The sequence below is a fragment of the Sapajus apella genome, unplaced genomic scaffold, assembly GCF_009761245.1.
Source record: "Sapajus apella isolate SASKATOON/1434 unplaced genomic scaffold, GSC_monkey_1.0 scaffold46, whole genome shotgun sequence".
Classification (NCBI taxonomy): Eukaryota; Metazoa; Chordata; class Mammalia; order Primates; family Cebidae; genus Sapajus; species Sapajus apella.
This window is the reverse complement of record NW_022436986.1, coordinates 18,549,145-18,571,703: the sequence shown is the minus strand read 5'-3', so window position 1 is coordinate 18,571,703 and position 22,559 is coordinate 18,549,145. Positions and strand designations below refer to the sequence as shown.

Below are 22,559 nucleotides of genomic sequence, written 5' to 3'. Positions count from 1 at the left end.
TACAAATATATGTGCCACAGGAGAAATGAGTGATTAAATCAGATGATCTTTTTCTTCAGAAAGTCAGAAGAGAGAAAACTGAGAGAACTATCCAAGAAATAATATAAGAACTTTTCAAAGGGCTGGGACAATGACAGAAGAAAAGACCATTTATCTTTTATCACTGTGAAATATCAGACCGCCACAGAGAAAGATGTCTCTGATTTCAGAAACTTTCAGAAAGGGCAAGGGTGGATAGAAAAGGTTAAGAAGAACAGCATCAAATTCTCAATGATAATCTTAAGATGATAATGGCTTCAAAATTCTGAAGGAAAATGAATTTCAATCCAGACAATCAAGAGAGTTGGTAGAATAATAGTAGTTTCAGATATACACAAAAATTATCTCTAATGTATCCTTTCTCATGAAACTACTGGAGAATGTGTGCCACCAAAATGCAGATGTAAAGCAAGAAAGGAGACATGGGATCCAGGAAAAAGGAGATTCAATGCAGCGGAGAGTTAAATTTCTAGGACAGTAGCTGTGCAGTAGGCTTAATGAGATTCAGGTTTCGATTATAACATGAAGACAAAGGGCTCCAAGGAAAAAGCGAACTGACATGACCTGATACATTTGACAAGGTAGAAAACTGCATCAGGAAGCTGTGGGAAGAGTACAGGAAAACTTTGCTTAGTGTTATGGACTGAATATTGGCATCCTCTCTCGAAGCTCTTGCCCTCAGTGTGATGGTCTCAGGAAGTGGGGCCTTGAGAAAATAATTTGGTTTAGATGAAATCATGAGGCTAGAGCCAGAATTGATGTGATTAGTGCCCATATAACAAAAGGAAGATGGCATAACAATTCAATGGCATTTAAGTCCAGGCACAATGTTGTGTACTACCACACAACACATGTGGTATCTATCTAGTTTCAACACATTTTCATCATCCCAAAAGGAAACCTTCAGGGATTCAGCATTAGCAGTTCCCCCTGCCTCCAGACTCTGGCAATCACCAATCAGCTCTCAGTGTCTATGGCTGCACCTATTCTATATATTTAATATAAAAGGATTCCTACAATATGGGATCTTTTGTGTGTGGCATTTTGCATTTACTGTAATGTCCCATGGTGTAGCTGTATCAGTACTTCATTCCTTTTTATGGCTGACTACTATTTCATTGTATGTATATACCACACTTTGTTTATCCATGCATCCCTTAATGGACATTTGGGTTGTTTCCATCTTTTGCCTATTATGAATAGCACTGCTGTGAATATGCATGTACATTTATTTGTTTGAGTGCCTGCCTTCAATTCTTTTGAGTATTTATTTACGAGTAGAAATGGTGAGTTATTTGGTAATTCTATAATTAACTTTACTCATACATCTGTGGGTTTAACTAAACCCATGTCTCTATAGTAAACTGATCTTCGACAAGGGTGCCAAGACCATTTAACACAGGAAAGGACAGTCCATTCCACAAATGGTGCTGAGGTAACTGGATATTGATATATGGAAGAATGAATTTGGACTCTCCTACTATCTACAAAAATTAACTTAAAATGGATCATAAACCTAAATGTAAGAGGTAAAACTAAAAACTCTTAGAAGAAAATACAAGGATAAATCTTCCTAACCTTGATTTGGCAAAGGATTCTTAGATATAACACTGGAAGCAAAAACCACAAAAAATAGGTAAGTTGAACTTCAAAACTAAAAACATATGAGTTTCAAAATATGTCATCAAGAAAATGAAAAGACAATCCACAAAAAATGTGAAAGAACATTTGCAAATCATATATCTGATGAAACATATCTGAAAATATATGAATAATTTCTTTTCTTTTCTTTTTTTTTTTTTTTTTTTTTTTGAGACAGTCTCTCTCTGTCGCCCAGGCTAGAGTACAGTTGCTCACTGCAACTTCCACCTCCCGGGTTCAAGCAATTCTCCTGCCTCAGCCTTCTGAGTAGCTGGAATTACAGGCGCCTGTCACCATGCCTGGCTAACTTTTGTATTTTTAGTAGAGACAGGGTTTCACCATGTTGGCCAGTCTGGTCTTGAACTCCTTGACCTCAGGTGATCTGCCCACCTCAGCCTCCCAAAGTGCTAGGATTACAGCCGTGACCCACTGTGCCCAGGCCAGAATTTCTTAAAACCGAATAATAAAAGACAAATAACCAAATTTTGAAATGGAAAAGGACTTGAATGGACATTTCTCCAAGGAAATACCTTTGATCCATAAGTACATGAAAAAATGTTTGATATCATTTGTCATTAGAGAAATGCAAATCAAAACAACAAGATGCCATTTCACATCCACTAGGGTGGCAATAATGAAAAAACAAAATAATAAGAAGTGTTGATAAGGACAAGGATATGGAAAAATAGAAATCCTTGTACATTGCTGGTGGGAATATAAACAATGCAGCCACTATGAAAAACCTTTTGGCAATTCTTTGAGAAGTTAAACATAAAATTATGTTATGACCTAGAATTCTACTCCCACATATATAGCCAAGAGAAATGAAAACATATATCCACACAGAAACATGCATTTTAATGTTTATCAAAGCGTTATTCATCATAGCCAGACAGCAGAAACAACCCAACTGTCCATCAGCAGATGAACGGGTAAATGAATTGTAGTATATCCATATAATGGAATAATATTCAGCCGTAAAAAGGAAATGAGGTACTGATACATGCTACAGCTTAGATGAACCTCAAAAACATTATGCTAAGTAAAAGAAGTCAGATGCAAAAGGTCACATATTGTATGATTCCATTTATAAAAAATACTCAGAATATGCAAATCAATAGAGAAAAAGCAGATGAGTGGTTGCCAGGGGAGGTGAGAATGCGAAGTGTTTGCTTATGCTTATATATGGTACAGGTATTCTTCCGAAGTCTCACTCTGTCGCCAAGGCTGCAGTGCAGTGGCATGATCTCGGCTCACTGCAACCTCCGCCTCCTGGTTCAAGCTATTCTCCTGCCTCAGCCTCCCAAGTAGCTGGGATTACAGGCACATGCCACCATGCCCAGCTACTTTTTGTGTTTTTAGTAGAGACAAGGTTTCACCATGTTGGCCAGGCTGGTCTCGAATTCCTGACCTCATGATCCACCCGCCTCAGCCTCCCAAAGTGCTGGGATTACAGGTGTGAGCCACCAAGCCTGGCCAAAAACAGTTTTTTTAAGGGACAACAAGTGTTGATGAGTAGGTAGAGAAAATGGAGCCTTAATATATTGCTGATGGGACTGTAAAGATGGTATAGTTAGTAGCAAATAGTTTGGTAGGTTCTTAAAAGTTAAATATCGGCTGGGTGCTGGCTCTTGCCTGTAATCCCAGCACTTTGGAATGCTTAATTCGGAGGATTACTTTAGTCCAGGAGTTTGAGATCAGCCTGGGCAACAAAGCGAGATCCTATCTCTATTTTATTTTAAGTGAAAAAAAAAGTTAAATATCAACTTAACATATGACCTAGCAATTCCATTCTTTAAAATCTACCCAAGAAGAATGAAAACAAATATCCACACTGATACATGAATGAGAATCTTCATACAGCAATATTCATAATAGCCAAAAACTTGAAACAATCCAAATATCCGTTAGCTGGTGAGTAAATAAACATGTGGTATATTCATACAATGGAATACTATTCAGCAATAAAAAGGAACTGAACTACTGATACCTGCTAGAACATATAGATGAATGAATATCAAAAGCCTATCCTAAGTAAAAGGAGCTAGATGCGAAAGACTGTATACTGTTTTATTCCATATACATAAAATGTCCAGAGACAGAGAGCAAATTAGTATTTGGCTGGCTAGGAAGTTGGGAGTGGAAACAGGATCAACTGCAAAGAAACATGAGAGAATTTTTTGGTGTGATGAAATATTCTCAGACTGGACTGCAGTGATGGCTGTGCAACTACAAATTCATTAAAAATCTCTTAATTATGATGGTAGATTTTATTTCATGTGAATTATACCTCAACAATACTGATTTAACAAAAGTTTTTTAAAAAGCTACTAAGCTCAGTGTTTTCATACACACACATACATCCCCTCAAAAGTTTTTTAAAAAGCTACTAAGCTCAGTGTTTCACACACACACACACACACACGCGCGCGCGCGCGCGCACGCACGCACATACACCCTCCTCATGTAAGGTAATATTGTTTAATTTACTTTATTTCTATCACACTGCTTTACCATATAGTGGCCTCTATTGGCCAAAAGGAGAGATTCTGATTATTTGGTTACCGATTGCTTTAATTTTTTTTTTTGAGACAAAATCTCAGTCAATTACCCAGGCTGAAGTCCAGCTCGATCTCAGCTCACTGCAACCTCCGCCTCCAGGGTTCAAGTGATTCTCATGCCTCAGCCTCCCGAGGAGGTGGAATTACAGGCATGTGCTACCATACCCGGCTAATTTTTGTGTTTTTGGTAGAAACAGCGTTCTGCCCTGTCGGCCAAGGTGGTCTCAAACTCCTGACCTCAAGTAATCCATCTGCCTTGGCCTCCCAAAGTGCTGGGATCACAGGCATGAGCCACCATGCTTGGCCTAAATTTTTATATTTATAATGTGTCTACTCTATAAATTAGGCATAGAAATAGCTATGGTTTCTTCAAAGAGAATTCTTATGACGTAAAGTCTAAATTGTGCCCATTTAAAGGAAAGCAGATGGGAAAAACAGTTAAAAATAAAAAGACACAAGAAGCACAAGCAAACTCACTTGCTCCCAATCTAAACCATACCTATAAAATATACTTGATAAGAATAACTAATGCTTTTTAAAAAAATGATTCATATAATTGACTGACCTCATCCAGTGAACACAAGACCACATTCAAAGAAAGATACTAATGGAAAGCCTGTTATTTCAAGTGTATGCTATATAAGTGAAATGTAAATTAAAGAAGTCATGGCCAGGCACAGTTCCTCACACCTGTAATCCCAGCACTTTGGGAGGCCGAGGTGGGCGGATTGCGTGAGCTCAGGAGTTCGAGACCAGCCTGGGCAACACGGTGAAACCTCGTCTCTACTGAAATACAAAAAATTAGCCTGGCGTGATGGCATGCGCCTGTAGTCCCAGCTACTCAGGAGACTGAGACAGAAGAATTATTTGGACCGAGGAGGCGGGGGTTGCAGTGAGCCCCGATTGTGCCAATGCACTCCAGCCTGGGCCACAGAGTGAGACTCTGTCTCAAAAAAAAAGAAAAAAGAAAAAAAAAAGTTACTTGATTTTTTTCACCTTTGGAGGGCAGACTAGCATAATAATTAAGAGCATAAGCTTTGGAGTTAGCTTAGATTCAAATCCTAGCTCCATTTTCTCATTCATCAGCTGACCTTGGGCTTATTATTTAACTGAGCAAAGCCTCAGTACTTACTGGTATAAAATGGAGAACATATTTTATTGGAAAGGACTGTTGGGAGTATTGCTTAACTACAGCAATCACACAATAAATAAATCATACATAATTATGGTTATTTCTGTTCAGGAGTTGACAATAAATTTTTATTTTAAATGGTCTTCATGTTAAAACAAATATTTATAAGATTCAGATTCACCAGACATTCATGAGCATTTATTAAATGTGTCCAAAGCACTGTGTTTAAACTCTATGGAGAAAAAGTTGTGGAAACACTGAAGAAACACTAACCAAGCTATTAAAAATCATTAAAAGGGCTGAGAGTGGTGGTTCACGCTTATAATCCCAGCACTTTGGGAGGCTGAAGCCAGTGGATCACCTGAGGTCAGGAGTTTGAGACCAGTCTGGCCAGCATGGTGAAACCCTGTGTCTACTAAAAATACAAAAACTTAGCCAGGTGTGGTGGTAGGCACCTATACTCTCAACAACTCTGGAGGCTGAGGCAGGAGAATCGGTTGAATCCGGCAGGTGGAGGTTGCAGTGAGCCAAGGTCCTGCCACTGCACTCCAGCCTGGGCGACAACAGTGAGACTCCATCTCAAGAAAAAAAAAAAATCATTAAGGGGATAACCACTGATAAACATTGAAAGATGTTATAATGTATTAAGTGAAAAAGATTGCCAAACAGTAGTAATGGGTATGATCCTGTTTTTATAAGTACACATGTTGTACTCACACATATACAAATACACATATGCATGATGCTAAACCAAATTATGCAAACCATAATAAGATGGCCATAATATACCATAATATACATATATAGATGCTAAACCATAATTTGGTTTGGTTATGGTTTAGCATCATACATATGTATATTATGGTCATCTTTCAGTGGTATGGTAAAAGTAATTTTATTTTCTTTTTTCTTAAGTATATTTTCTCTTTTTTTGAGAGAGGGTCTCATTCTGTTGCCCAGGCTGGAGTACAGACAGTGATGTTATCTTGATTTACTGCAGCCTCAACCACCTGGGCTCAGCTAATCCTCCCACCTCAGCCCCTGGAGTAGCTGGGGACTTCGGATGCACACCAGCACACCTCACCAATTTTTGTATTTTCTGTAGAGAGGGGGTTGCCCCATGTTGCCCAGGCTGGTTTTGAACTCCTGGGTGCAAGTGATCCTCCCATCCTTGGCCTCCCAAAGTGTTGGGTTTACAGGCGTGAGCCAGCGTGCCTGGCCTATATGTTCTAATTTTTATATGAATGTTTAACACTACTATAAAAAAAGGGAAAAGTTGAAGAAATGCTGATCATTAGTACACCATATACAGACTGGCTCAGATGGAACATAGGCAATTAGCATCCTGGATTAGAAGTGGAAAGAAAGACTTAGAGGGCACAGAATACATTGTGTTCCCGTTTAGAAAGATTAAAACAGAACAAAGTCTGAATAAAATTTATAATTCATTCCATGAAAGACTCTTTAGATCAGAATGTTACGCTTAAAGTGCTGCTTCTAATTTTTTAGAATTTGAGTTAATTAACTTATCATTTGGAGTAGTGTTCTAAGAGTAGAGAAGAGAAAATTATCCTTAATTTCTGGCATAGTTAGAGGTAAATGGACAGAATAGAAAATCAAACAAAAGGTTTTCTGGCTTCAGGACTCCACAGAAAGCAGGGTCACGAGGCCATGGCCGAGGGCTAGAATGTGTTTCCTCCCTATTGAAACAGCTGGCAAGACTGAAGCGCGACCTTACTCTCAATAAGCGAGTTGCTGCTACTGAGTTCAGTGCCTCCAGCGACTGGGGTGTTATTGGAAACATAATACCTTAGTCCAGCTAATATGATGAAGCCCACCCAGGAGTCCCTTTGAATTATCTCTCTGTTCCCAACATTATATTACTGGCTTCTCAGTAATGAAAGAAAATCATTCTGACGTCTACCTTCCACTTGTGAGAGGAGGGAGAAGTGGCAACGGAGACAACAGTAAGAACAGCCTTCCCAAAACTAAGATTCCACTGCTGCCAACATGTGTAAGTCTTGATTATTTGGGAAGGGATAAAGCAAAATGTCAGAACTAAATTTTCTCTGAACAGTAAGGTAAACTAGTAAACTGGAAAACTCACCTGAAAACATTTTTACAAAGTCATCAGTAGACATACTCATCACCACATCTGCCTGATCAGAAGGCTCTCCATATCCGACATTCCCACCCTTGCTTTTCAGATCAAGAAACCACGTGCCACCATCTTCACCTAGAGAGATAAATATATAGAAGTAAATTTCACAGGAGCCCTTGTTCTCCTTAGATTTAATAATTACTACAATTAGAATAATCTTTAAAAATGCTGTTTCCAAAGTTAAAATCCCCAGACCTCCAACAGTCAAATTCAGCAACTATTTTTTAAGCACTTCCAGGTATTCTGCTAGTCTCTGAAGATTCTTCAATAAAAAGAAAACCATGGTTCTACTCACAAAAGAGGAAGTAGAGAGTGATGTAGGAGCACATTAAAGGGTCAAGATACCCAGAGTAGGAAAACTCATAAGGACAAAAAGTGGAACAGTGGTTCCTGGGGATTGGGGGATGGCGGAATGGGAGTTATTGTTTAATGGGTACAGAGTTTCACTTGGAATGATGAAAAAGTTCTGGAAATAGATGGTGATGATGGTTATAAAACAATGTGAATGCATTTAATGCTACTAAGCTGTACACTTAGAAGTGGTTAAAATAGGCTGGACGTGGTGGCTCATGCCTGTAATGCCAACACTTTAGGAGGCTGAGGCAGGCGGATCACTGGGGATCAGGGGTTCAAGACCAGCCTGGCCAACATGGCGAAACTCCGTTTCTACTAAAAATACAGAATTAGCTGGGTGTGGTGGCATGCACCTGTAATCCCAGCGACTCTGGAGGTTGAAGCAGGATACTCTCTTGAACCCAGGAGGTGGAGGTAGCAGTAAACCAAAATTGCACCACTGCATTCCAGTCTGGGCAACAAAGCCAGGCTCCATCTCAAAATAATAATAATAAATTTTTTTAAATAAGAAAAGTTAAAAAAGCTGACTACCTTCAGAGTGACCTGGTTAATCTGAAAGATAAAAATGGCAAGGTGCCTATTGTTGATAAATTACTGTATCACACTACCTGTTTATGATCCATATGCCCTTTAAGCAGGATTTTCTATCAAATATGCCAAAGAGTTATATATAATGCTCTTTGTAATGAAAGAGTATTTGTAATGAAATTTTACTTTACATGTGTCCATATGCACTGATCTTAATCTAAAAATAAAAATCACTGGGAGGCTGAGGTCAGAGGATCACTTGAGCCCAGGAGGTCGAGGCCAAAGTGAGCCACGATCATGCCATTGCTCTCCAGCCTGGGTGACAAAGAGTCTATCTCAAAGAAACAACAACAAAATCAATAGTTATAGTTATATAAGTTATATATAACTATATATATAGTTATATAAAAACAAGTCAATAGTTATAGTTATATAAGTTATATAGTTACAGTTGACAATCAAGAGTAAGGGCCTTGAATGCAGCCCACTATCCAGGTGATCACTGTTGAAGGCTGATTTTCTTCCAAAGGAAACACCCCATTTTGTTTCATAAAAACTTCAGATTACCAGATGCAGTTCTTACCGGAGAGTTCAAACAGATAGATTCCTTGAGTGGCTTTAACAACATCATCACTGAGAGAGTCCTTAACAATTCTAAATGTTTCTTCCACAGCTCCCAAACGTGGTTTTGGTTGCGGCTGTGGTTTCTCTTCTTTGAATTCTGGGACAGCACCTGTAAAATATTATTCAAGCAAATGACCTTAATACTTTGGCAGTGAAGGACCACACACAGAATTAATTAATCAGCAGGACAGACTTGCTACCAATTAGACCTATTTGACCAAAATGACTTTAAATGCATTAAGTGGCATCTAAAAGCATGAATCAAATTGACAGAATAACAGTCAAACACACATCAATTATGACTACAAATGTAAATGGTTTATACTCTCCAAATAAAAGGCTGACTTTCAGATTAGATGAAAAAATACTACTATACTATAAATATTTATCATAAACAGACCTTCTATAATCTGAGCACTTTGTGACGCCAAGACAGGTAGATTGTTTGAGCCCAGGAGTTCGAGACCAGCCTGAGCAACATGGAGAAACACTGCCTCTACAAAAAATACAAAAATCAGCTGGGCATGGTGGCTGTTGCCTGCAGTCTCAACTACTTGGGAGGCTGAGGTGAGAGGATCACTTGAGCCTGGGAGGCAGAGTCTGCAGTGAGCTGAGATTACATCACTGCACACCAGCCTGGGTGACGGAGGGAGATCCTGTCTCAAAAAAATAAATAAAAATAAATAGACCAAAACACAACTACTGGAGTATTAGGGATGATAACCAATCCCTCTTTTGTCAATTTGTCTGAGTTGTAAAGCCAAATGAGCACAAAAAGACATTGGAATCAGAAAGATGGAAATCAAAATATCAATTGTGGAATTAGTGGAGTTAACCTGGAGACTGTAGCTTGAATCAACAGCCAAGTGTACTTTCTAATCACTCTACCTCTAAATTCAATCTATTCACCTTTTGACCCAGCATCCTCCCATCAAGGGTTAGCAATGCTCTGTAAGTAGAGATCATGTGAAGCCTGAGGACAACCTGCTCAGAAGGACAGAATGCTCAGAAGGGTCTGAACCACCAGTTTCTTCTCCCCATCCCACTTATTCAGATTGTCCCGCCCACTAGATGAAAAGGGAGGTTAAACTATTAGTCCCTGACTGACAGGCTGCCTTCTCTGGAAACATTAGGTCACAGGAATGGAGGTTACCTATAACATTTTAAAACTTGTATTCACTTAACCCATTGGCTATAATAACGCAACATATGATCAGCCAGGAGAAAAGAGCACTTCATAGGACTGCTTTGCTCCCATATCATGATGCTGTCCACTAATACTGTCTCTGCTCCTTTATTTATTTATTATTTATTTATTTATTTTGGGGGGACAGAGTCTCTCTTTGTCACCCAGGCTGGAGTGCAGTGACTCGACCTTGGCTCACTGCAGCCTCCGTCTACCAGTTAAAGCAATTCTCCTGCTTCAGCCTCCTGAGTAGCTGGGACTACAGGTGCCCACCACCATGCCTGGGTAATGTTTGAATTTTTTTTTTTTTTTTTTTGAGACGGAGTTTCGCTCTTGTTACCCAGGCTGGAGTGCAATGGCACGATCTCGGCTCACCGCAACCTCCGCCTCCCGGGTTCAGGCAATTCTCCTGCCTCAGCCTCCTGAGTACCTGGGATTACAGGCACGCACCACCATGCCCAGCTGATTTTTTGTATTTTTAGTAGAGACAGGGTTTCACCACGTTGACCAGGATGGTCTCGATCTCTTGACCTCGTGATCCGCCCGCCTCGGCCTCCCAAAGTGCTGGGATTACAGGCTTGAGCCACCGCGCCCGGCCCAAAATTTTTGAATTTTTAATAGAGACAGGGTTTCACCATGTTGGCCAGGATGGTCTCAAACTGACCTCAGGTGATTCACCCACCTTGGCCTCCCAAAGTGGTGGGATTACAGGCGTGAGCCACCACGCTCAGCCTCTCTGTCCCTTTATTTACCATCCTAGAATCACATGGGGGCCACTGAGTAGTTGCCCCCCAGAAACAGGTAAGAACAATTCATTAATTAAATTAAATCCAAGGCCAACTAATCTGTTCTCTAGGCTGAAAGTTAATCTGTTTCTCAACTCAAATTACACATAGCCATCTTGTCCAATACAATTCCTCAAAGGTTATTAAATGAAATCTAATTGATGGCATCAAGATACTCCATTGTACAAAGTAAGCTATTAATTCATAAAGTATACTGAATATAAACTGCCTTCCATTATGATGTTTCCACAAATTAAAAAATCTTTTTCCTTTTATAAGTTAAAGTAGAAACAGATATTAGAAATGAAAGCCTTAAGATCCGATGGAACTAATAAGATATAGACCTGAGGAATTTTTTCAGCCTGTTTTATTATTGTTTTAATATTTACTACAGTGTACCTCTTTATTGCCTGAACTGGGGGCAATCCACTTCTCCTGCCTTGCCCTTAGCATGGCACTGCTTTTTATTGACATGTAACATACATTCAGAAACCGCGATCAGACGTATACAGATCAAAATATATATAAAAAAGTGAAAACACCGTGTCATCACCACCTAGGTCAAGAAAGAGGACATTACAGATATCCCAGAAGCCCACTCCACAACCCCTCCTAATTGCTAACACCATATATTAGTTTTGTCTCATGTTCGTCTTCAAATAAATGGAATCAATCACATGGCATCTATTCTTTTATGCCTGCCTATCCTTCAAAACTCTTCCAAAAAATGCAAGAGGAGGGAACACTTTCTAATTCATTATGTGAGGCCAGTATTACCATGACACCAAGCCAGACACAGACATACAAGAAAACTGACTAATGTAGACAGACAATATGCAAATGCATATACATGCATACATACATAAAATTCAGTCGGGAAGTGATGAGTTCTACTTTAAAAAGATCAAGAACTAGGATAGAATGTAAGACTATTTTAGATAAGGTAGTTTTTGAATAGACACTGAATTAAGCAATATAAGGCTGAACATATAAATACATACACACATACATATTTATCCTACCATTTGAAAACATAAATTTGGCCAATAGTTCATTTTCACCAGTTAAATTTGAAAAAGGTGTCACCGGCCGGGCGCGGTGGCTCAAGCCTGTAATCCCAGCACTTTGGGAGGCCGAGGCGGGTGGATCACAAGGTCAAGAGATCGAGACCATCCTGGTCAACATGGTGAAACCCCGTCTCTACTAAAACTACAAAACATTAGCTGGGCATGGTGGCGCGTGCCTGTAGTCCCAGCTACTCAGGAGGCTGAGGCAGGAGAATTGCCTGAACCCAGGAGGCAGAGGTTGCGGTGAGCCGAGATCACGCCATTGCACTCCAGCCTGGGTAACAAGAGCGAAACTCCGTCTCAAAAAAAAAAAAAAAGAAAAAGGTGTCACCCATGCTTCAGTGATGATACCTAATATTTTATAACCTCCGCAGTGCTTATGTGAGCAATGCCATTCCCAGTTATTTTCCACGTGTACACCAGTGTAAGTGAAGGAGGCGTATTACTACTCATATAAGGTATTATTATTTAGAAGCCGATTTTAAAACTGAGCTATGAATTCCAATTTCTTTCTTTCTTTCCTCTTTCTTTCCTTTCTTTCTCTTTCTTTCTTTTCTTTTCTCTCTCTCTCTCTCTTTCTTTCTTTCTTTTGCGGGCTCTTGCTCTGTCACCCACGCTGAAGTGCAGTGGCACAATCAAGGTTTACTGCAGCCCTGACCTCCTGAGCTCAAGCTTCCTAAGCAGCTGGGACCACAGGCATGTGCCATTATGCCCAGCTAATTTTTTTGGATTTTTTGTACAGACAGGATTTCACACTGTTAGCCAGGCTGGTCTCAAACTCCTAGACTCAATGATTTACCTACCTCAGTCACCCCTCCATGGGATTACAGACATGAGCCACCACATCCAGCCTCAAAAAGTTGTTTGTGAAGACATGGAAAACATTCACAGTAATTAAGTAATATCAAATTAAATGGGAGTCTATGCAGTTAAACATAATATGAATAAAGCATCTTTCTTCAAAATAAATTAACCAACTGGTAAAATATTTATTTCTGGGTATATGTTTTAAGTTATATGTGCAAAAAAAAAAAGTGGTTGAAAGGAAATAAGCCAAAATATAGATGTATTTATAACTGGATCACAAGTGACTTTAAATTTTTTCTTTGAGCTGTTCTATACCTTTTTATACTTCTGTATTAAGCTTTTCTTTTTAAAATTGTTTTAATTTTTAATTTTTTTAAATTGTACTTTAAGTTCTGGGGTACATGTACAGATCATGCATGATTGTCACACATGTATACACATGCCATGGTGGTTTGCTGCATCCATCCCCTGTGACCTACATTAGGTATTTCTCCTAATGTTATCCCTTGCCAATCCCCCCACCCCCTGCTATCCCACCCCTAGCCCCCCAACGCCTAACAGGCCCTAGTGGGTGATGTTCCCCTCCCTGGTTCCATGTGTTATCTTTGTTCAACACCCACTTACGAGTGAGAACATGCGGTGTTTGGTTTTCTGTTCTTGTGTCAGTTTGCTGAGAATGATGGTTTCCAGCTTCATCCATGTCCCTGCAAAGGACATGAACTCATCCTTTTTTATAGCTGCATAGTATTCCATGGTGTATATGTGCCACATTTTCTTTATCCAGTCTATCATTGATGGGCATTTCAGTTGGTTCCAAGTCTTTGCTATTGTAAACAGTGCTGAAATGAACATACGTATGCATGTGTCTTTACAATAGAACAATTTATGATCCTTTGGGTATATACCCAGTAATGGGATTGCTGGGTCAAATAGTATTTCTGGTTCTAGATCCTTGAGAAATTGCCACACTGTCTTCTACAATGGTTGAACTAGTTTACACTCCTCCCACCAACAGTGGAAAAGCATTCCTATTTCTCCACATCCTCTCCAGCATCTGTCGTCTCCAGATTTTTTAATGATTGCCATACAAACTGGCATGAGATGGTATCTCAGTGTGGTTTTGATTTGCATTTCTCTAATGACCAGTGATGATGAGCATTTTTTCATATGTTGGTTGGCTGCATAAATGTCTTCTTTTGAAAAGTGTCTGTTCATATCCTTCAGCCACTTTTTGATGGGGTTTTTTCTTGTATATTTGTTTTAGTTCCTTGTAGATTCTGGATATTAGCCCTTTGTCAGATGAGTAGATTACAAATAGTTTTTCCCATTTTGTTGGTGCCAATTCATTCTAATCATTGTTTCTTTTGCTGTGCAGAAGCTCTTAAGTTTAATTAGATCCCATTTGTCTATTTTGACTTTTGTTGCCATTGCTTTTGGTGTTTTAGTCATGAAGTCCTTGCCTATGCCTATGTCCTGAATGGTATTGCCTAGGTTTTCTTCTAGGGCTTTTATGGTGTTAGGTCTTATGTTTAAATCTTCAATCCATCTGGAATTAATGTTTGTATAAGGTATAAGGAAGGGATCCAGTTTCTGCTTTCTGCACATAGCTATCCAGTTTTCCCAACACCATTTATTAAACAGGGAATCTTTTCCCATTGCTTGTTTTTGTCAGGTTTGTCAAAGATCAGATGGTTGCAGATGTGTGGCATTACTTCTGAGGCCTGTGTTCTGTTCCATTAGTCTATATTTCTGTTTTGGTGCAAGTACCATGTTGTTTTGATTACTGTAGCCTTGTAGTATAGTTTCAAGTCAGGTAGCATGATGCCTCCAGCTTTGTTCTTTTTGTTTAGGATTGTCTTGGCTATGTGGGCTCTTTTTTGGTTCCATATGAAGCTTATGGTGATTTTTTCCAGTTCTGTGAAGGTCAATGGTAGCTTGATGGGGATAGAACTGAATCTATAAATTACTTTGGGCAGCATGGCCATTTTCATTACATTGATTCTTCCTAACCATGAGCATGGAATGTTTTTCCATCTGTTTGTGTCCTCTCTTATTTCCTTGAGCAGCGGTTTCTAGTTCTCCTTGAAGCGGTCCTTCATGTCCCTTGTTAGCTGTATTCCTAGGTATTTTATTCTCTTTGTAGCAGTTGTGAATAGGAGTTCATTCATAATTTGGCTCTCTGTCTGTTATTGGTGTATAGGAATGCTTGTGATTTTTGCACGTTGATTTTGTATCCTGAGACTTTGCTGAAGTTGCTTATCATCTTAAGGAGATTTTGGGCTGAGACGATAGGGTCTTCTAAATATACAATCATGTCGTCTGCAAATAGAGACAATTTGACTTCCTCTTTTCCTAATTGAATATCCTTTATTTCTTTTTCTTGCCTGATTGCTCTGGCCACAACTTCCAGTACTACGTTGAATAGGAGTGGTGAGAGAGGGCACCCTTGTCTAGTGCCAGTTTTCAAAGGGAATGCTTCCAGTTTTTGCCCATTCAGTATGATATTGGCTGTGGGCTAGTCATAAATAGCTTTTATTATTTTGAGATGCGTTCCATCAATACCTAGTTTATTGAGAGTTTTTAGCATAAAGAACTGTTGAATTTTGTCGAAGGCCTTCTCTGCATCTATGGAGATAATCATGTGGTTTTTGTCTCTGCTTCTGCTTATGTGATGGATTACGTTTATAGATTTGCATATATTGAACCAGCCTTGCATCCCCGGGATGAAGCCGACTTGATCATGATGGATAAGCTTTTTGAAGTGCTGCTGGATTCAGTTTGCCAGCATTTTATTGAAGATTTTCACATCAATGTTCATCACGGATACTGGCCTGAAATTTTCATTTTTAGTTGTGTCTCTGCCAGGTTTTGGTATCAGGATGATGTTGGTCTCATAAAATGAGTTGGGGAGGATTCCCTCTTTTTGTATTGTTTGGAATAGTTTTAGAAGGAATGGTACCAGCTCCTCTTTGTACATCTGGTAGAATTCGGCTGTGAACCTGTCTGGTCCTGGACTTTTTTTGGTTGGTAGGCTATTAATTGCTGCCTCAACTTGAGACCTTGTTATTGGTCTATTCAGGGATTCAAATTCTTCCTGGTTTAGTCTTGAGAGGGTGTAAGTATCCAGGAATTTATCCATTTCTTCTAGATTTACTGGTGTATGTGCATAGAGGTGTTTGTAGTAATCTCTGATGGTCATTTGTATTTCTGTGGAATTGGTGTTGATATCCCCTTTATCATTTTTTATTGCTTCTATTTGATTCTTCTCTCTTTTCTTTTTTATTAGTCTGGCTAGCAGTCTATCTATGTTGCTGATCTTTAAAAAAAAAAAAAACAGCTCCTGGATTAATTGATTTTTTCAAGAGTTTTTTATGTCTCTTATCTCCTTCAGTTCTGCTCTGATCTTAGTTATTTCTTGTCTTCTGCTAGCTGTTGAATTTATTTGATCTTGCTCCTCTAGTTCTTTTAATTGTGACAATAGGGTGTCAATTTTAGATCTTTCCTTGCTTCTCATGTGGGCATTTATTGCTATAAATTTCCCTCTAGACACTGCTATAAATGTGTCCCAGGGATTCTTGTACATTGTGTCTTCATTCTCATTGGTCTCAAAGAACATCTTTATTTCTGCCTTCATTTCATTATTTATCCAGTAGTCATTCAGGAGCATTTTGTTCAGTTTCCATGTAGTTATGTGGTTTTGAGTGAGTTTATTAATCCTGAGTTCAAATTTGATTGTACTGTGGTCTGAGAGACTGTTTGTTATGATTTCCATTGTTTTGCATTTGCTGAGGAGTGATTTACTTCCAATTATGTGGTTAATTTTAGAGTAAGTGTAATATGGTGCTGAAAAGAATGTATATTCTGCAGATTTGGGGTGGTGAGTTCTGTAGATATTCTATTAGGTCTGCTTGGTTGAGTTCAAGTCTTGGATATCCTTGTTAATTTTATGTCTCGTTGATCTGTCTAATATTGACAGTAGAGTGTTAAAGTCTCCCACTATTATTGTGTGGGAGTCTACATCTCTTTGTAGGTCATTAAGAACTTGCTTTATGTATCTGGGTGCTCTTGTATTGGGTGCATATATATTTAGGACAGCTAGCTCTTCTCGTTGCATTGATCCCTTTACCATTATGTAGTGCCCTTCTTTATTTCTTTTGATCTTTGTTGATTTAAAGTCTGTTTTATCAGAGACTAGGATTGTAACGCCTGCTTTTTTTGCTCTCTATTTGCTTGGTAAATCTTCCTCCATCCCTTTATTTTGAGTCTGTGTGTGTCTTTGCACGTGAGATGGGTTTCCTGGATACAGCACACTGATGGGTCTTGACTGTTTATCCAATTTGCCAGTCTGTGTCTTTTGATTGGCACATTTAGTGCATTTACATTTAAGGTTAATATTGTTATGTCTGTATTTAATCCTGCCATTTTGATACTAGCTGGTTGTTTTGCTCGTTAGTTGATGCAGTTTCTTCATTGTGTCAATGGTCTTTACCATTTGGTATGTTTTTGCAGTGGTTGGTACTGGTTGTTCCTTTACTTATTTAGTGCTGCCTTCAGGAGTTCTTGTAAGGCAGGCCTGGTGGTGACAAAATCTCTCAGCAACTGTTTGTCAGTAAAGGATTTTATTTCTCCTTCACTTAGGAAGCTTAGTTTGGCTGGATATGAAATTCTGGGTTGAAATTTCTTTTCTTTAAGGATGTTGAATATTGGCCCCCACTCTTCTGGCTTGTAGGTTTCAGCCAAGAGATCTGCTGTGAGTCTGATGGGCTTCTCTTTGCAGGTAACCCTGCCTTTCTCTCTGGCTGCCCTTAGCATTTTTTCCTTCATTTCAGCCCTGGTGAATCTGATGATTATGTGACTTGGGGTTGCTCTTCTTGAGGAGTATCTTTGTTGTGTTCTCTGTATTTCCTGGATTTGAATGTTGGCCTGCCTTGCTAGGTTGGGAAAGTTCTCCTGGATAATATCCTGAAGAGTGTTTTCCAGCTTGGTTTCATTCTCCCCATCACATTCAGGTACACCGATCAAACATAGATTAGATCTTTTCACATATTCCCACATTTCTTGGAGGCCTTGTTCATTTCTTTTCACTCTTTTTTCTCTAATCTTACCTTCTCATTTTACTTCATTGATCTTCAATCTCTGATATCCTTTCTTCAGCTTGATCGATTTGGCTATTAAACTTGTGTATGCTTTGCAAAGTTCTTGTACTGTGTTTTTCAGCTCCATCAAGTCGTTTATGTTCTTCTCTCAGCTGGTTATTCTAGTTAGCATTTCGTCTAACCTTTTTTCAAAGTTTTTAGTTTCTTTGCATTGGGTTAGAACACGCTCGTTTTGCTCAGAGAAGTTTGTTATTACCCACCTTCTGAAGCCTGCTTCTGTCAATTCATCAAACTCATTCTCCATCCAGTTTTGTTCCCTTGCTGTTGAGGAGCTGTGATCCCTTGGAGGAGAAGAAGCGTTCGGTTTTTGGTGATTTCAACGTTTTTGCACTGGTTTCTTCCCATCTTTGTGGATTTATCTACCTTCGGTGTTTGAAGTTGTTGACTTCTGGATGAGGTCTCTGAGCGGACATCCTTTCTGTTGATGTTGAAGCTATTTCTTTGTTTTTTAGTTTTCCTTCTAAAAGTCAGGTCCCTCTGCTGCAGGACTGCTGGAAGTCCACTTCAGACCCTGCTTGCCTGGGAGTCACCCGCAGGAGCTGCAGAACAGCAAAGATTGCTGCCTGTTCCTTCCTCTGGTAGCTTTGTCCCAGAAGGGTATCTGCCAGATGACAGTCAGAGCTCTCCTGTATGAGGTATCTCTTTGGATATACAGGAGTCAGGGAGCCACTTGAGAAGGCAGTCTGTCCCTTATCAGAGTTCAAGTGCTATGCTGGGACCTCCATAGCTCTCTTCATAGCTGCTGGGCAGAGATGTTTAAGTCTGCTGAAGTGGAACTCACAACTGCCCCTTTTCCCAGGTGCTCTGTCCCAGGAAGGTGGGGCTTCATTTATAAGTCCCTGATGGGCTGCTGCCTTTTTTCAGAGATGCCCTGTCCAGCAAGGAGGGAGTCTAGTCACAGTCTGTCTGCAGAGGTCTTGCTGAGCTGCCGCAGGCTCCGTCCAGCTGCCGTGTAAACTTCCTTATGATTTTATTTGCACAGGCAAGGTTAGAACTGCCTCGGTAACGGCAGGTGCCCCCCAACACACCCAGCTCCATGGTCCCAGGTGGAGCTCAAACTGCTGTGCTGGCTGGGAAAATCTCAAGCTGTGCTGGCTGGGAAAATCTCAAGTCAGTGGGTTTCAGTTTGCTAGTCTTTGTTTGGGTGGGACCCACCAAGCCAGATCACTTGGCTCCCTGCCTTCAGCCCCCGCTTTTTTTTCAGGAGAATGGGCAGTTCTGTCTCGCAGGGGGTCCAGGCCCTGACTAAAATGGCCACCCAGTTTTGTGCTGGAAACCTGCGGTGCTGGTGTTGACAGGTACCAGCAGGAATCTCCTGGTCTGTAGGCTGTAAAGACCGTGGGAAAAGCGCGGTATCTGAGCTGGAGTGCTGGAGTGTCTAGAAAAGTCCCTGAGGGCCTCCTTTGGGTAGGAGAGGGAGTCCTCCAGTCCCTTGCACTTCCCGGGTGAGGCAACACCCCATCCTGCCTCTGTTTGCCCTCCTTGGGCTATGCCCACTATCCAACCAGTCCCATTGAGATGAACCTGGCACCTTGGTTGGAAATATGGAGACCACTCGCCTTCTGTGTCACTCTTGCTGGGAAGTACGCTCTGGAGCTGTTCCTATTTGGCCATCTTGGTGGAAGTCCCCTAATTTTTAATTTTTTAATTTTTTCTTATTGTAGAGATCGGGTCTTGTTATGTTGCCCAGGCTGGTATTGAACGCCTGTCCTCAAGCGATCATCTTGCCTCTGCCTCCCACAGTGTTATGATTACAGGTGTGAGCCCCTACACCCTGCCCATACGAGGCTTTTCTGTACAGACTAATTTAAAATGCTGTCAAAATGGAGTAAATTATATAACAAAATCTATTGGATGTAGCCAAAACTATAGTAAGGGGATAAATGCACAAAGTTTATTCATTGTTTTAAAAGAAATAAAGTATTAGCCCAACAAGTAAGAACAGGAACAAAAGCAACCTCAAAGAAAGCAGGAAGGAGAAAATAACAAAGCAAAAGTAAAAAAATAAGGAATCAGATGCTTGCACAATTCTAGGAAGATGCTAAAAATCACTAGACACTTTGAAATGGGGAATTTTTTTTTTTTTTTTTCCTGAAACAGAGTTTCACTCTGTTGCCCTGGCTGGAGGAGCACAGTAGTATGATCTTGGCTTAGTGCAGCCTCACCTGCCAGGCTCAAGTGATTCTCCTGCCTCAGCCTCCCGAGTAGCTGGGATTACAGATGTGCCCCACCACACCCGGCTAATTTTTTGTGTTTTTAGTACAGACAGGGTTTTGCCGTGTTGCCCAGGCTGGTCTCAAACTCCTGAGCTCAGACAATCTGCCTATCTTAGCGTCCCAAAGTGCTAGGATTATAGGAATGAGCCACCACACCTGGGCTAAAATGGTGAATTTTTTGGTGTATGTAAGCTACATTTCAAGTTGTTATTAAAAAGATAATGAACCAGAAAAGAGAAAAGCAGTAAAATTTAAAATGAAATAAAATTTAAAGTCTGGTGCTTTTGAGAAAAAAATAACATACCATAAAATCAGCAACTATCAAGAAAAAAAAAACAATAATTTTAAAACAGAGGAAAGAGATAAAATAGTTTGAAAACTTTAAAAAATTTAAGTGAAATACTTCATGTCAACCCTTAAATAGGTTTTGAAACTTCAAATGGACAATTTGTTGTTTTTTTTTAAAGCCTATAATTGCATAAAATAAAAGTTATGAAAGAAGTAACTTCAGAAAAGACCCAAATGATTTAGTAGGTATTTCAAACCTTCAAAGAAAAGAGCATAGAAAGAAAAAATTACTCATTTACCATATTCAAAATGTAACAAGTTTATTACAGTAAAAAAAGTAGACACCAATCTAACTTCTCTGATTTAAAAAAGTCTGTCTTATACAAACATTAACACCTTACTTGTGGTAAAATCTGAAGATTCTATCATTAAAATTAAGAATAAAATAAGGATAATTAAAATAGTTTTAATGAACCTCTTGGAAGTTGAAGTCAGTGTATTAAGATATATGCCAAAAACAATCCTAGGAAGACAATATATGCAGACAAGAAGTTTTACCATGTAGAAAATTCAAGATAATTAATAATAATTACAGCAACCAATAGTTATAGGGGGCTTACTGTATCACATGTACAATATGATGTACTATCCCTCTTATTCCTCACAATAATTACACAGGGAAAGTAAGAGGTGAGAAAGCTGTTACAGAGACCTGAAGTGATATGCCCAAAATGACAGCTATAAGTGGCAGGCACCAGATTTGAACCAAGGTCTGTCTTACTCCAAAGTCTATGCTTTCAATCAGTACCCTCTCTCTCTCAGAAACTATCAGAAGTCTTTAAAAACGACAACAACAAGCTCATGATGGTGAACAGACACAGAACATACAAAAGTTAATTTTCCCCTTTTTATTTTTAACTTGCCTTGTTCCAGAAAGCATTTCAATTTGTTTAATAAAAACAAACGCAATTCAAGATTAAATCCAGGCAGTCTGACTCCAGAGCCTGCAATTTTATCCACTGAGTAATAAATGTTTCCTCCACATTTTCTTCTATGTTTAGCAATCTAATTTTTATATAGCGAACATAAAAGCTGAGCACAATGCCAAGATGTGAAACTCACCAGAAGTTGACCAAGCAAAGGCTGCTAAAGCAAGGGCAGCGAAGATGCAGGCTTCCTTCATGTCTCCACAGGCAGGTCATGTGTTTCGTTTTAGCAGTTACACCAGAGAGAACTGATTCTGTCATATAAATAACTGCTGGAACCCCTCCCTTCCTAGTGGGTGACTACTTCAGGTGATTTATATATTAGTCAAGATAAATCATCTACCTATGAGGTGCCAAGGAGATTGCAGCAAAAACTTTAGTTTATCCCTGAAAGACATTTGCCAAGAGATAAATTGCATAATTTATCACCTGGATTATTGAGACGTAAATAATTATGAGTTTGCACAAGGAAAAACACTTCAGAAGACAAAAACAAACCTGTGATAGATTTTAAAGGTGCAGCCATCAGACTACAAACATGTAAGCCTGACTGGGAAAGAAACATTTATAGAATTCCAGTACCCAAAAGAAGGTAACATACGGCTAGCAGTCCCTGACACAGGCTCTCCCAACTTCACACTGAATAAATATAAAAATGTACACAAACAAAAAAGCGGAAATACTGAACATCACCTAGACTGACACACAATCTACTGTCTGAATTTAGGAAGAGAGGTTCAGCAGCTCTAAGGTACACAGACTCAGCCTAAGAAAGACAGTCTCCTGTGCTTTCTCTCATGAAAGATCTCAAAGAAAGAATACCTCTGCCTACCTGAACAAAGAAGAAAGACTCACACTGGATCAGACTCTGGGCTTGTACCAACTAGAAGATCAGGAGCTGTCTCTCTGTTTTACAGAGGCTACTTTTCAAGACACACTCAATATGATTCCTCATCCTCATCTTTCTTTCTTTTTTTATGTAGGCAGTAGGGGAGTCCCGAAGTGGAATATCCTGGGAAGTACATGCC

The 22,559-nt window shown here is 39.5% G+C and overlaps 1 protein-coding gene across 1 annotated transcript in view; it reads right to left on the bottom strand.

The window, feature by feature from the left end:
* Positions 1-22,559, bottom strand: part of HSDL2 (hydroxysteroid dehydrogenase like 2) — an 83,338-nt gene that overhangs the window by 4,399 nt on the left and 56,380 nt on the right. Inside the window, exons 9-10 of the mRNA XM_032240366.1 lie at positions 9,000-9,149; positions 7,481-7,609 (exon numbers count right to left, since the gene is read on the bottom strand). Coding sequence (XP_032096257.1) covers positions 7,481-7,609; positions 9,000-9,149 — 279 coding nt within the window. The remainder of the gene's footprint in view (positions 1-7,480; positions 7,610-8,999; positions 9,150-22,559) is intronic.